Consider the following 17,340-nt stretch of genomic DNA (forward strand, 5'->3'; position numbering starts at 1 on the left):
TTTTTATAGTTCGTTCTTATGTTGTACTGTTACACCACCGTCTCAGGTTACGGAGAGGGTTGGGATCCCGCTAACAATAATTACATGTTTAACCCCGCCACTTTCTGTATGTATTTGCCTGTCCAAAGTCAGGAGGCTGTAATTCAGGGGTTGTCCTTAGTTGATATGTTACATATTTGTTTTTCGTTCATCTTTTGTACACAAATTAGGCCGTTAGTTTTCTCGTTTGAATTGCTTTACATTTGACATTTCGGGGCCTTTTATAGCTGACTATGCGGTATGGACATTGCTCATTGTTGAAGGTCGTACGGTGACCTATAGTTGTTAATTTCTGTGTCATTTGGTCTCTTGTTGAGAGTTGTCTCATTGGCAATCATACCACATCTTCTTTTTAATATTTAACATGTTTGAAGGTGCCAAATACATTGTTTTGTAGAGTACAGCACATCATACAAACACTGCTTTTTTCATTAGATTTCAGGATGAATCACATATTATTTTTTCCTTTAAAGGTACCCATTAGATCAATCAATCAATCAATCAATCAGTTATTGCTTGCTTTCCTCATACATTCATTATCCTTCAGTTTGTTAATCTTTAAATAATACAAATGACTCTCAATATGGTTTTATTTAAATCTTAAATTCTTAATTCTTACCAATAAACATTTTAAGTCTTTACAATTCAGCGTGGATTTTTGCCTCATCAACATGACCCAACATCGTGGTCAATGGAGTTCCATAATAAGGGGCTGCCTGATTATTCCAATCATTCTTGAAACAAGAACATTGGGAAGACAGCCCCTTAATTTCTGCCATCTTTTGATCCACGTCTTGATCAAGTGTTCCGCAGGATCTTGCAAGCCTTCGTAACGGCATCTCAAGTGTAGAGTTTTTACTTCTAGCATCTAAATATATGAATATTACTTTAAAAACATGCATGTCCCCAGTTGTTCGTTTGTATTTCCTCTGTTTTTAAAAAATTCAGAAATAACTTTATCATTCTGAATACATGTCACTTTCATAAGGCCAACTAAATTTAATTAGTATTATTTTCATCCACATTTTTGAAAAAAATGGGGTGGGTGGGAGGATTTTATTTAAAAATTTTTATTTCATTTGAAACCCTCTTGTGACGTGTTCTTCATACATGCACGTGTAATAATAAGCTTATATCGTGTATATACATGTATAAGGAATCGTACATAGTTTTTAAAATTCTTAAATAAATATCTCTGATTGGCAACCACTGTGCTACATGGAATTGCCGCTTTAGAAACCTATTTATAGTTAACAGCAAAAACGTGAAAAAATGTTCTCTTCAGTTGGACTACCTACACCAAATTTATTTTGCTTTCCAAGCGATGGTTTGTAGTCCCCATCAAATGAAGCAAATGCATTGGTATGCAACACAAGTATTATGAGTACAGAATAAAATGAAAACTTAAACAGTGTTGAAAATAATAGGGTTTGTGCTTATGCAAGATGCAAATATAATTACAATGTAAAAAATTAACCTAATGAAATAGAAGTTATTTAATGACTCTATTGAGGGTGTTGGGACAGAGGGTGTTTGCTGTTTGTCAACAAAAAACGACAGCCATGGGTAAATATAAGGGCTTGCTATAATGAAATGTGCATGTTTGTCGACATTTTGAACTCAATATATACGGTCGTAAATCTAACAAGTTAATTCGTGCTTGTGTCAATTTCTTTAATCCAGTCATGTTTTTTTTGTACCAATGTGTTCCACGATTCTCGCGCTTTGGATATTTCATGCTCTTCTCATGTAATCAATCTCTATTCACGGTAGATGATGTTGTCATCATAGAGCAGCAGAATATGTTGACTTAATCATTTTGGTTAGATTACTCGAAGAAATACGAAAACCGAAATTTGAAACAGGAAGTTTTGAATGAAACTAAATTATCGACGGTTACCGGTACGGAAACGAACAAAATCATTTCTTTATTATTTAATTTATATTTTTTATAACATTTTCTCTATTCTTTACTATTGTTACTCTTTGTTCATGTTGTTCAGCACTCTTTGTCAATCATTCTCTATTCAGAGTACAGCTTAATCCAGGTCAGTAAAACATGTTGCAATGGTAATTAAAATAGTCGTTGTTTCCCGTTACTCTAGATACATAAGTATTTCAACAATTAATAAGATAAAACATTTCATCTTACTTTACTACTAGTCCTGAACATGCATGAAATAGTTGCCACTTGACGTTAAGCAACCAACAATCAATCAATCTTACTTTACCTAATTTAGTCAGAGTATACATGAATAAGTATACTAAAATGTTATTTCTTAAATGATGTAAATGCTGAATGTAAATATAGCTAACCTTTTATTAGTCTTCTATTTAATTGACGACGTTTGTGGACAAGATAACATATCATAAAGCATATAAAAACCTAAGCGACATCTACAGGATCAATATAACCCTTAAAAGTAAAATAATAAATTTAAATATATAGATTAATTCAACACTGAAGGTAAATAGGGGAGGTCTGCATACATTTGCGTTCTGATTTATTTCTATACTTTGTGTGTGGTTTTTTTTTTCATCGTTAGCTTTCTGTCTGTTTTGTCATAGTCACGACAGGGTAAACACGCTTGTACTGAGTTAAAAGTATACATGCCTCTTGTTTGAAAGTGTTTATAAAAAGGAATGTTTATATATGTTTATGAAATGTCTGTCTCTTGAAATGATGTAGGCACTTTTGCTTAGTGTTGAATGCCTCACTGTGACTTTGAGATAAAGAACAGCAATAAACTACTGTTTCTTTGCTTTTGGTTTTGACAATTGCTTTAAGTTATTTTATTCGTTTTCTTCCATATTATAAGTTATCTGAAGTTAACACATTTCTTCGTAATTTCCACCAGACGTTAAGAAGCATCATAATTACCTCAATATATCCAACGACATCATTACCAGTACTTAGCAATCCATCGATTTCCAGGAATTTCGAACTGAAAAAAAAGAAAAGAAAACAAAATTAAAAAAAAAAATGATAATAATAAAACCGTCCTTTTTTATAGGGGAACAACCATTTAACTTCAAGGGGGATCGGAATCCAGATTTTACCCATACCTTAAAGTGTTAAATATGTATACGATCACCGTGAACACTACATATGCGACACTGTCACTAACAAGAGTACACATGTTTTAATAAAAGTAGATCCATCTATCTGAGAAGTCTGAATCTCTGACAACCAATTGAGGGGGGAACCAGTCATTTTAAAAGGAGGGGGTCCTAACCCAAAATAAGTGTGTGTGTGTGGGCGGGGGGGGGGGGGGGCGGGGGGGGGGGGGGGGTGTTCCAACAATATATGTATATGTACCCATTCAATTGCATTTATTATAAGAAAGGGGGGTTCCAACCCCCGGAACCCCCCTTCTGGATCCGCCACTGTCTTTACTTAAACATGGTTGTCCGACAAATCATCTGTTCAAATATAAAAGGAGCTTATTCTTATGAAAAGAATATTCAACTTTTTTTTTGGCAACCATTATACTTTTGTTTTAAAGTTTCAGAGATATAAGCCCAAAACTGCATTTTAACTCTTTGTTCTATTTTTAGCCATGTCGGTCATGTTGGTTGGCAGGCAGGGTCATAAGACACATCGTTTAACCTATATACCCTAATGGTGTTTGTGGCCAAGTTTGGTTAAATTGTTTCAAAGTTTCAGAGGAAAAGATTTTTTTAAAAGAATACAAAAAACGAAAAATTGTTAAAAACTTTTTTTTTACAGGCAATAACCCCTTAAAGCGTCAATTAACAAATTTTGGTCATCCGATTTATTTGTAGATCGTACTTTTCTTATCATTATTGCTGATTACAATTTATCTCTATCTATAATAATATTCAAGATAATAACCAAAAACTGCATTTTTTTTTTAAAATGACCAATACAGGGACAGCAACCCAACAACGAGTTGTCTGATTGGTCAGAAAATATCAGGGCAGGTAAATCTTATTCTGATAAACATTTAAACCATTGTCAAAATTGCTCTAAATGCTTTAGTTTCAGAGATATAAGCCAAAAACTGGATTTTACCCCTATGTTCTAATTTTAGTCATGTCGGCCATGTTGGTTGGCAGGCGGGGCCATTGGACACATTTTTTTTAAAACTATATACCCTAATGATGATTAAGGCCAAGTATGTTTAAATTTGTCTATGTAGTATTAGAGGAGAAGATTTTTGTAATAAATTACAAAAATTTACGAAAAAGTGTTAAAAAATGGCGATAAAAGGCAATAACTCCTTAAGTCGTTAAATTGACAATTTTGGTCGTGTTTGACCTATTTGTAGATCTTACTTTGCTGAACCATAACGATATTCAAGATACTTACTTAAAACTGCAAAATTTCCTAAAAAATATACTAATCCAAGGGCAGCAACCCAATAACGGGTTGTCTGATTCGTCTGAAAATTTCAGGACAGACAGATCAAAATATGATGAACATATTTACCTCATGTCAGATTTACTTTAAATGCTTTAATTCAGAGATATAAGCCAAAACTGCATTTTATCCCTATGTCCTATTTTTAGTCATGGTGGCCCTGTTGCTTGGTGGGGGGTCGTTGGATACAATTTTTTAACTAGATACCTCAATGATGATTGTGGCCAAGTGTGGTTAAGTTTGGCCAAGTAGTTTCAGAGGAGAAGATTTTTGTAAAAGTTAACGGACAACGACGACAGACGACGGACGCCAAATGATGAGAAAAGCTTACTTGGCCTTTTTGGCCAGGTGAGCTAAAAAATCAAGGTTGATATGAGTGTATAGACTTTTGTAATTCTCAAACCTCATGGAAAACCTATTCGTGGGAGGATGTCTGTTTGACTGTATATTATACAGAAATATGCAGTCACGTACGTTCAGAATGCAAACACTTACTGAACCCATAGCCAAGCATTCAGACCGTACTCGCACCGCCACCTTCGTTAGCTGTCCCTTTCGACCCTCTTTGCCCACGGAATCTACTGAATTGATTAACTGTTAAATATATTATCGTACAAAATATGGCCGTGAGAAACAATTGCAATTAACTCCTAGTAGTATGTAGTGATTTTGTGTTTTATTTGCCAGACGCGAGATGTTGGGTTCTTCCGAGTAAATAGTACGTATTCTAAGTACTTTGATATCATTATGTAAGGAGGAGATAACTGAATGTATTATAAGGAAGTAATTTACCTGTGTTATTATGATCTATTATGGCAACGGCTGAAATTGAATGTGATATTTTCACTTGTCCGATATGTTTAGAGAAACTTAAATCTCCTAAAAGTTTACCATGTTCACACAGTTTTTGTGAAGTATGTATCGGTGAGTTTATTTTATCAACAGAACGTCGAACAGGCCATAAACTTTCAAATTACCCTTGTCCTGTTTGTGAATCAGTTGTTACGCCTACCAATCTAGGGGATGAAACATCACAATGGGCATCGTCATTACCACAAAATGCTACATTATCAGCACAAATGGACTAATCAGAATCTTCGAAACAAGAGTGTCATCTGTGCAAAAGACAAAACATTCTAAACGTAGCAACGCGATGGTGTCGGGATTGCAGTGAGGCGTTTTGTGACGACTTTTTGCGTCTACACAACCTGATGAAGATTTCAGCAGATCATAAGGTTGTAAAAATTGAAGATATAAGTAAGTGTGCTAGCAGAGGCGAGCCTGATTTTAGTTCAATTTCTGATAAATGTTCAGTTCATACTTCTAAAATCTTGGAAGCTTTCTGTTTTGATCACCAAGAACTTTGCTGTGTGCTTTGCTTGACATTATAGCACAAGAAATGTGAAAATATTCAGGCTATTGAAGAAATGACAGATCTTAACACGGATGGAAGGAATCCTTCCAATCTAAATTGAAAGAAGTTAAATGTCAAGATAAAAAAATAGTTGAAGAAAAGAAAAACAAACACGAAACGCTTGAAAGTTATTTCAAAGATATCGAGTTAGCTGCAAAAACCTCTGCCGCTTCAATAAAAGAGAGAATCGATGTTCTCCTGTCCTCATTCTTAGAAGAGCTCAGTATAACAGGCGATGAACATAAAGGTGTTTCCAAAGGGAAGTTGAAAACTGCCGAAAATTTACTGAGCAGCATTGTTTCATTGATGAACATAACAAAATCTGTACAAGATTATGGCTCGTTGAATCAAATGTTTATTCATTTAAACAAATCGAAATCTGAATTAAAATCTAAAATCGTGGAAACAAACAAAATTTTAGATGCAGAATCAGTTGAGGAATCTATATTGTTTCTTAATGGAAGGTTACATCAAATAGAAAGTGAAGACAGGTTCTGGGACATCGAAGTGTATTGTAACGTGCCAATTAAAGCTAATTGTAATGTACCGGTTGATATGAATGAATTCATAGATGTTAATCCTCTGGATACCGACACATTAAAAAACATAAAATTGAGACACAAAAACACAATGTCTTTCGCGTTTAATGTTAATGCTATTTGCATGATGGACACAATCCTTTTGGTGGGTGGCACAAACATTGATAATTGTTTGAACGGGACGTTAAATGCAGTCGATTGTGTAACTGGTGCATGTGTAGCCAACACCACGCCTGAAAGCTGGATCAGAAGTTTGGCATGCGATATTAAAAGCCTTGATATATTGGTATTAAATGTTTTGTCAATATCTACTTTCAAGTTGCAAGAAGGTATTTTTTATTCACACGACGAAAAAGAAACTAACAATCCGAGCAGTGGCGGGCTCTGTACATGTGATGAAATCGTGTATTGTATCACAGATAATCAACTGCAAAAAATGAACATTGAAAAAACAGAATTACAAGAATGTTTCGACATAAGTACAAAATATGGTAAGACAAATGGACTTGCAGCCGATATCAAAAACAGACGTTTACTGTATACATCCGATACTAGCGAGGTAGTGGCAACTACTATAGATGGCACCGAAATATTTCGCTACAAGGACGCGCATATGAAATCCATAGTCTCCGTTGCTGTTAATATTCAAGGATGTATAATAGCATGTGATCAAAGTAGTAAATTGCATGTGATATCAGAAGATGGAAAGCAAAGAAAAACACTGTCCGATAAGTTTGACAAAATCGACGAGTCTAAAGATATTTGTTTTGATAAGTCCGGCACAACTTTGTTTGTTTGTGGTGACCAGTTTGTAGAAGAATATGAAGTTTTGTACTAACTAAAACATATTCGTCGTTATGTGAATAGATTTAACATAGCTTTAAAGAAATTGAATAAACGTGGAAATTCCGAGAGTTATGGGAAAACGTTATCAATTATAAACTCAACTTTTTTCTAATCTATAGAAGACGCTGCACAATAAGCGTTGTCTCATACCTATTGATGAAAGTTTTTTTAAATGTTAATATTTTATCACATACTTGTAAATGTAATCAGGGTTAACAGAATCTTATTTTTGCTTTAGTATCGCAAGTTTCATGATTTGTTTGGTTTCTTTGTGGCTTTAGAGGTAATTTTTTCGCAACATTACTTTGATCATTAAAAAAAGATAACAGAAGTTACAAAAGAATATTGTACAATACAACAGACTACATTTACCGACTCACAAGAATGGACCCGCAGACAAAGACACCCAACAACACCACGTGGTTCTGATAGTCTGACTTGGTATAGGTTTATACTGTCGTAGGTCTATACCAGTTTAACGTTCGCATGAACCTGAACTATGCCAATATAAATATAAGAAGATGTGGTCTGATTACCAATGAGATAACTATCCACTAGAGTCTGAAGAACGTGGATATAAGCAATTATAGATCACAATACGTCTTGAAACAACGATAAGCTCCAAAACTGTATATAATCAGCTAGAAAATGCTCCGACATGACAAACTATTCAAACGAGAAAACCAACGGCCTGATTTATTAAAAAAACAATCAAGTAACGATAAACAAATATAAAGACAGCAACCACAGACTTCCATTGAATCACAGGCCCTTGACTTGGGATATGCACATAAAGAATGTGGCGGGGTTACACATACTTGTACAGCCCTCAACCCGCCATCTTACCTGGGGTAGTGATGTTAAACAAGAAGAAACTGTAGAAATCAATAAATTGGTATGAAGCATGAAAGCATGAAGCATGAAAAGAACTAACATAAAAACAACAGACACAGCGATCTAATGTTAAGTCCTTTTAAATGAGGTCGCAAGGTTGCCAGCCAAACACCACAAGCTCAAAAGTCGGATGTGATTTTGTTGAAGCCAAAATTTACAAGTGACACTTTAAATAACGAGAAGTTCTAATGAAGAGGACTTTATAAGATTTATTCAACTTGTGCCTAGTGTAAAATACAAAATACCAAAAGTTTATACAGCCGTAGGGAAATCCGATAATTTTGTAATTCTTGATACATTACCAGGAAGGCACGTTTCTAAATTGAGCAACCTTTCGTTTTTTGAAGGAGCATACACATTTTCCATATAAAATTAACTGTAATTAAGGAATGCATCTCCACCATGCCGAGCTCTGATTTCTACTCCGAGTTTGGCATTTCTTTTTGTCCTGATGGTATCACTGTTAAATAAGTGATAATTTCTGTCCACAGATAGATCATTTGCACTACTCATCCTCATTTTTTAAATTCCGAGCCGACCAGTATATGCGCCTACCTTTTTTGCAGCATGCTTGACGGATAATAAAAAATCAGCATTAATCTTTTCAATCGATATAAACGCCATCTTGAAAATATTAATCAACACATATCGGTTCTGATTTGTTGCCTCGTGATGTGGCCATAGTTCTATTGGATAGAATGAGATAAATAATTCGGAACATGTCTCTGTCAGGAGAATATATTAATAACTGAAGATTATTGCATGTGGGTATACAAGACCCGGTTAAAATTTATTGCTTTATGATGACGTAATTCATCTTACTGCAAAGCACTCCAGACCTAGGTTGAACTTGTAAAGTTTTGGTTTGATCAATCTAGGGAGCGAAATCTACGATCTCCTTCATTGGAGGCGGTCGAGCATCATGTCAAAATATCACCATTTCGGGTTGGTTGAAAATATGTAAAGTATAAACACATATATGTAACTGTCTTTGTGCTTGACAAACATGAAAGGTTATTGGAGAAATATATAAATTCTATTTGTACAAAAGTAATGAATAACTCAGGTGTAAAACTGTGACTCAGTGCTCTTTACTGTCTTTGATACAGTGCATTTGTGTGCAACATCTGTTTTTTATCCGCTGTTACTATTTAGTTGTTACTTTTATTTTGTAAGATTTTTCTTTTTGTCCGGGAGTTTTGAAATAAAAACAAGACAAAACCCTCAAACCATAAAACAAAAAAAACTGACATATTATTTTAGTCTTCTATATATACATTATGTAAAGTACTAAATCGCTTTAAGTATAAAAAAGTGAATGAATTATACATCCGACATAAACAAACAATCCTTCAAATGACAAACTCATGCTCAATATTCACCCTCTTCCACAAGTGATATTATATTCAAAAACAAAGAGAAACGTGGGTGTCGGCTAAGTGATATGGAAAGTCAAATGTTTGTTTATGACTGATATTTTGAAACAGATGTGTATTTGTTACGATTTATTCGAGCTTTAGGACTACGATAGTTTTTCGTATAATCCTGAATAATCGCAATAAACGATTTCATGATATCCCGAAAAAGAACCTTTTTTTCTCACATGACCATTACAATTGCTGATCTATCTATGCGCCATTACGATTTTTTTAAATAATATATTTGAAATGCATTTAGTTTACTGAAATTAATTTGTATTTTGCATAAACTGAATATGATATTTTAGAGTAAAACGAAAGACCAAAACAAAAGAAAAATAAGTACACCATAATAAAGACAGTAATGGCTGTGAAAGATAATGTGTTATCTAATGTTTCGATATAAACATTTCAGGAAGACTAGACATGACATAACTTAACCTTAAAAAGCTATATTTCTAACGAAGTGATAGGATAGCTCGCCACAGAGAAGTGAACCTTTCACGGTATTACAGACACTATCTGTAAATGAATATTTAAACTTTAAATTTTACTTTAATGCACACTTGTAATGAATGTTTTAGTTTTCATGGTCGAGTTAAGATAAGAAATACGGCCCGGCTGTCTGTTAACTTCTAACTGATTACAGTTGTTATCATATCAAAATCAAAGTTACACCAGTAGTTCCTTTGAGTTCTTTAAAAAAAATCGTTTAATTTAGTTGATGTTATCGATGTATTACTAGTATTGGAATATTGAATTTCAGAAGTTCTTTTATATAATTAAAAAGATGCTAATTAGGTCAAAATAGAAAGATAGGAGAACAAGGTTCACATAAGGTAATGGAAGTAGTAATAATCCATGATAACAGCAAATAGCCATGCGTTCTATACCTAATTTTAGACCACATGATTTAAGTATGCATGGAAATCTTCTTGGTCGATGGACATGATTTGCTGAAGACAACCGAATGACTGCTGTAGTCACACCCTGTACCTTCCTCTGCAAAGGTTTTCAATCTTAAGTTCATATGTATTATGCAGACATAATTATCAGCTTTATATAAATTGACTAAAAATTATGACAAAAATTGTTAGAGTTTGTATCACAATTAGACAACATATAAATTCATCTAAAAATAATAAAATATTTATAATTAATACTATATAGAATTCAAATGCATGATGATGACGGAAATGCAAGCAATATATTTACATAAGTAACCAACGTTTAGTAACGTTGACAATCTGTCCGAAGAATGGATACGACTTTTTAGATGAGTATGGTATGTATTATCAATGTAACGTACTGTAACATTAATTTGTATTTATCATTTAATTTTTTTTTTGTAACATTGCGGTGCTTTGATTGATACAGTTCGACAGCAGTTAGATAATTAAAGTATCGAATTGAACATGTTGAAGTGGTGAATTTCAATTGCAATCGTTTTGACTGAATAGGCGTACTGTATCAACGTTTCCATATGTTTTCGCAATGCTCAAAGGCGTAAAGCCCTGATTGTCACATAATGTTACATCAGCATGCATTTCTAGTAAAAGATGTACAATATCTGTATAACTTTCATCAGATAAAAACAATTCCCGGGGGTCATATTGACTATTGTTTCCTCTACATGCTATATGCAATGGTGACTGCCCATAACTATCACATTGATTAATATCAGCGTTTTTCTGCAATAATAATTTCACTATTTCCTTATGGCCACCCTTGCAAGCAGTATGCAAAGGTGACGTTTCAAATTTGTCACACCCTAATACGTCAGCACAGTGTTGTAGTAAAAGTTGTACAATGTATGTATATCCCATTTCACAAGCCACATACAACGGTGACCGTTTATACTTATTGCGGATTAAAACATCGGCATTATTGTTCAACAACACGTTTACTACATCAATATGCCCTCTAGAACATGCAAAATAAATTGGAGTCTGTCCAGTGCGACCTTGCTGGTTTATTTTTGCCCCTTGATCAAGTAAACACTCAACTATATCTATATGTCCGCCTTTGCAAGCAATATGTAAGGGTGTCTGGCCATGTACATCACTTTTAGAAATTAAGTTATTTGTCTTAAGCAACAACTTTGCGATATCTAAATACCCTCTACCACATGCAACAAACAAGGGAGATTGGTTTCGTTGGTCACACTGATTTACATTTGCACCATTTTCAAGTAAAAGATGTACTGTATCTTTGTTGCCTGTTTGACAAGCCATGTATAATGGCGACTTCCCAAATTTATCACTCTGAAAAATGTCAGCCTTATTTTCTAGCAACTCTTTTACTATGCAAATGTGTCCTTCTTTACAAGCCGCATACAATGGCGTCTTCCCATATTTTGCACTCTGTGTGACATCTGCATTGTTTTTAAGAAGTATTTTGACCACTTCAATGTGTCCTCCTTCACAAGCTTCATATAAAGGTGACTGCCCAGCCCAACCCCTCTGAGAAACATTGGCCTTGTATTCAATTAAAAGTTTTACAACTGCTGAATAACCTCCTTTACATGCAAAGTGTAATGCTGCACGTCCATCTTTTCTTTTTTTATTTACATTTACATTATTTTTAAGTAGCAATTCAACTATATTTTGATGACCCTTTTTACATGCAGACATCAACGGTGACTGTCCACGATTGTTAGATTTTAAGGGATCAGCATTCCTATCCAGCAATAGTTTAACAATATTTGTATGGCCTTCTTTACAGGCCAAAAACAACGAAGAGCGTCCCTGAGTGTCAACTTTTGATATATTTACATAGTTTTCTATTTTCTCTCTTGCTGCATAAGATGTAACACGGTTAGATCGTTTCCTTTTCTTTTTTCGAAAAAATCCAAAACTTTCTTGAAGCAAAAGTTCCACCACTCCTATGTGCCCCTTTGAACAGGACACTTGTAAAAGAGAACAACCATGTTCACCACAACCATAAAATCTAGCACCGTTTTCTAGTAAAAGTTTAACTACAGTAGTGTGTCCTCCTTCACATGCCGCAAATAAAGGTGTTTTCCAAAACCAATTACTGAAATTGATATCGCATTCTACATATTTTAGATCAAACAGAACCTTCACTATGTCAGCGAAACCTTGAGCTGCGGCTTCCATAATTGGTGCTGAATACATAGAATGTGAATATTGTTTCATGGCTAACCTTACATCAGGATCATGCTGGAAAGCTTTTATAATTCCTGCTCGAATTGTGTCAATTACTAAATTCTTATTACTTAATGTGCTTACGATGTCACCTTGCTTCATATCACGAATCAATCTATTCAAATATTCTCCCCTCATGTTTTCCGATAATGTTATTATTTTGTCATTTTCTTTTCTTTCAAATGATTGAAATCTGTAGTGATCGCGAACAAATGATGTTGGTGCATATTTGATGAAGCATTCTGTAAGATGCTGCCCATACAGGAAAGCAGCAATTTCATTTATTTTATCATGAATCATGATATAAATATTTCCAAACTTTTTCTTCAAGTATGTCAACTCCAAAGATTCAAAACAACACTTTAAACATTTCCTTTTCCGTTCTAGATTAATATTTATGCCACATTCGTCCACTACTTTCTTTATCTTGTCTCTTTCTAAGATAGGTGCGTATTCTAGTTTAAGCCAATCTGTATTAAAACCATTCAAAAATAAGATGCACAAAACTAAAGCACATAGCTGATATTTATTCTGCCACGTTATAAACTGTTTTAAATCATATTCGATAGTGTCAACAGGTGACGAAAAAAGTTTATCTATTTCATCGGAATTTTTCCCAACTGCCAATTTACACAGCAAAGGAAAGAAATCGAAGGATTCTCGACCCCAGGAGTAGCACATTTTGTCTGGTACGTACCGTTTCACCATTTTCATTTTCTCTTTATATGACAAACAAAGCTCTGTTGACAGCAAATTGCATTCGCTTCGTTTGAAAAGTTGCAACTTTAACAATTTAACGTGAACATCCCTGTATAAGTGTAATCTACAGGATACCAACAATTTTGGAGATGACATTTGTGTGCACACTGGATCTAATTCATGATTGTTTTTACTTTCTTCATTAACTTCGAAAATTTTTGCTAACTTTTCCGAATGATCTCTCCACAGCTCCACTAAACTCACATTTATTGCTTCTTTGCCACAAATATCATCAACAACAAAAACTTGTTTCGTTGTTGGGTCTCGAAAGTTGATAATATCTTGCGGTCCTGTTACAAATGGTATCACTTCATATCCATACTTAAAATATAACTCTAACGCAACATGGTGAATGATTGATGACTTGCCATTTCCTGAGCTCCCAGTGACAACAACAACGTTTCTTCTTTTATATTTCAGAAACGACTTCACGTACTTTGTAGCTTTAGTGACGACAAACATTTGGTCGTCCTTTATCCATTCATCCAAATACTGGCGATGTTGAGCTATCAAAATAACAAAGGTTATTGTTAACTGTGAAGAATTCTGTCTCGTCTATGAGTTGGCTTGATAACTTTTTATATTAACAAAATGGTAACCAATTATTTGTAATGTTGACTACTGTCACGAAAAGCTGTTATAGGTTCTAATATAACTTTAACTATTTGAGCAAAAAATTATTAGTATATGTTATTGGATTTATTAAAGAAATACATGCTTCTTTTTGTAATTCTATTGCATTGTAAAAGTGTTGACCGAGGCACATTCTATATGAAGCGTGGAAGTGCTTTATTCTTAAAATGCGTGAAAGATCAGCATTTTAACAACCTATCAAATTACTGAAAAGTAAGTAACAAAAATACCGAACTCCAAGGAAAATTGGAAACGGAAAGTTCTATATCAAATAGCAAAATTAAAACAAATCCAACAAATGTAAAACCACCGTCATATTCTGACTTGCTTAAGGCATTTCAGGCATAAAAGAAGAATTTATTTCAGATAATTTCATTTTATGCTAAGACAATGAAAATATATTGTTAAGTTTTTCTTGTATTGACCTGTGCATTTTTTATCGAAGACTTTGACATTTTTGATATGAAGGTAAATTTTCAATTGACGCTCGATTGTTCGTAGCCAATCACATTAACGGATTATCATGAAACGTACATGTTATATTTACTGTTAAAGATTGTACGGTTATATGTAGATGGTAAACACTTTTTAAAGTCCATTCGATAAACTGTTGTTGCCCTAATGTTATCTTTCGTGGATTATGGTGTAAAATTATCAATTATATACCTTATCTCCTCATTCCTTCTTTATATATTAAATTAAATTCAGTCAGGTGTAAGGTGTATGCTACAGCGACCTATGTTTTTTTTTAAAAAAATTACACTTTCTTACTCCCTTTGACATATCTTTTTACCAAGCTTCAATATATATAACGGTAGTACAAAAAGTATCTAAACTATAAACCCAAAAATATACAACAGAGATAAAGACAATGAAACTTAAATTATGGGCTGATAAGATGACATTTAAATGATAATAGTGGAAAAAATACCTGAACACAGACAAAAGATAGATCTAGAAAACACATGTGGCAATTTTATACATCTACAGAAACGCTTTCACTTACATGCATTAAGAACTCTACTTTAGGAAAAGAGACACTATCTAAGTTCGTCCAAATTAATAGAGCATTCGCACTTAAGCTGATACAAAAGTCATATTGGACTCAACTGAAAGATTAATAATTTAATAATCCATAAAATCAAATTTAAGAAAATCAGTCTTTTTATATGGTCACGTGATACCTCTCCAAATGTCACATGATTTCCTGGAAAATTTAAAAAAAAATGCAAAATCCATGGGAGAAAAGTATTCTGAGGACAACATGGTGCACCAATATGGTATCGCAGAACTTATTTTTCAAGCCTGTTTGGAACAGATATGTTGCCGTTTTTGCATAACTGAATAACAACGTGTCATATTTCGTGAAATATCAATGCCCGTAGCATGCAAATAACGATTTTGTCTGACACAAACGCCAGTCTGAATCATGATCATTCAAGCAGTAAACAAAATTAAGCCTTTGGAAGGAAAATCTCAATGATTACCAATTATTACTAAGTGTGTGGCTCACACAGGGCAATAGCTTCAGCAATGGAGCAGAAGGGGGGAAGGTTTTATTGGGAAAACTGATGTTGGTAAGAGCAAACATAATTTGTTCTTTATCTGACATTTTATATGTGTTAAATGTTCGTTTTGAAATTGAAAAAAAAATAAAATTATGTTACATTTAACGCAGAAATTAATTTTGTCACATCCGGGTAAGAAGTTCAAACATACGATCTTCGTTTCAGGTCACCCCTGTACCACTGAGATCGTTGAAGAATTTATTGAAATTGAGTAGTTATGTTTACTACTCAAGAAATGAGAACATTTGATTTAAGTAGAACAATAAATACTAGTAGTTTTTTCCTTTTACATATTTTTTAGAAATAAAGTCTTGATATTAGATATAATTTTGTCAATTCCATGATTTTAAGCGAGTAAATGAGGAGATAACACATTATACCTCAATTTTCTCTTGATATATGCATGTTCCTTCATCTAAACATAAATGTTTTCTACATAACCTTTAGAAGCACTTAAAAAACAACGTTTTATTACATCTACTTCAACTTCGCTACAACAATTCAGGATATTTTAGTATATCATGTATATACCAATATGACATTTTTTTCAATTCGCTAGATGTGTCAGAGCTTTCGATTTTGACATAATTAACTTTCCGTTTTGAATTTCCCTTGGAGTTCGTTACGAATTTTGAGTGCGTGTCATGTTTGTGATAATGTTGGTACAATGTGAATCACATATTTAACTTGTGTTCACATTATAATTTAAATTTTAATCATATTCTTCCAAAACGAATCGAACAGTTTATGAAAATTAATCATAGTTTCCCTAAATAAACAGAATACTTAACACTCTAGTATAATTTGATTGATTGATTGATTGATTGATTGATTGATCGATTGATTGATGTTCTACTGGTGGAGGAAGCCGGAATGCCTGGAGAGAACCAACGGACATCTGACAATCCTTATCAAGTAAGATTGGAGTCGAGCGGACCTGTCAGTCACATGAGGGATTCGAACTCACAACCCCAGGCAAGTGATACATTAGTTAAAATACTTTGACAACTGGTCCACCGAGGCCCCCAATTCAACTCTCGTCTGATAATTTTCTGCTAAAAATATAATGATAATGTTTTTTTTTTAAAGAAAATATACTTGCAAATAAGAGGCGAATCGATTTGAATGATATAATCGATGATAGAAGTTAAATGCACCTTGAATCACATTAGTGGTGTTCAGGGTATCAGTTGAGCCTTTAACAAGTAAAAGAAACAATATTTAGTTTACCGGTACAACCGTTGCGAAAAGAAAGGGGCTAATGACACGGATAAAATGATTAAAAGATTTGGATACACATATATACCTCTTATATTCTTTGGGATAGTATCTTCTTCGTGCCTCCTCAGTTCTAAAGCTACATCTTCGATTTTCGTAGCAACATTATTGGTTATAAGTCTAGTATTTCTACCTAAAATAGACATTTACTTTTTTTATCGTGTAACATGATTTATTAAACTAACAAAGAAAGATATCTTTCGAATATTTTTAACCTTTTACGCTTCTTTAATTAGGTTGTGATATTGCTTTTACTTTTTCACTTGGTTGTTTATAGCTTGGCGTTTATTTTATTTTGTTTACTGTAAGATAATGTACAGTCAGTTTCTTTAATATAGTAGTTCAGCTTCTTTCAAGGCTTTTTGTGCATTTTTTATCTATATAAAAAAAAACGGAAGTGA

General features: G+C 33.6%; 1 protein-coding gene across 1 annotated transcript; it reads right to left on the reverse strand.

Annotated features, from left to right (window-relative positions):
• Positions 1 to 10,719: 10,719 nt before the first annotated feature.
• Positions 10,720 to 17,065, reverse strand: LOC127715145 (ankyrin-1-like). The gene is made up of 2 exons (XM_052221168.1): positions 16,968 to 17,065; positions 10,720 to 13,966 (listed from the first exon to the last, which is right to left on the reverse strand). Exon 2 carries the CDS (start codon positions 13,920 to 13,922, stop codon positions 10,968 to 10,970), a length of 2,955 nt encoding a protein of 984 aa, XP_052077128.1. The 5' UTR covers positions 13,923 to 13,966; positions 16,968 to 17,065; the 3' UTR covers positions 10,720 to 10,967.
• Positions 17,066 to 17,340: the final 275 nt, after the last annotated feature.

Source organism: Mytilus californianus, unplaced genomic scaffold, assembly GCF_021869535.1.
Source record: "Mytilus californianus isolate M0D057914Y unplaced genomic scaffold, xbMytCali1.0.p SCAF_9, whole genome shotgun sequence".
NCBI classification, from domain to species: domain Eukaryota; kingdom Metazoa; phylum Mollusca; class Bivalvia; order Mytilida; family Mytilidae; genus Mytilus; species Mytilus californianus.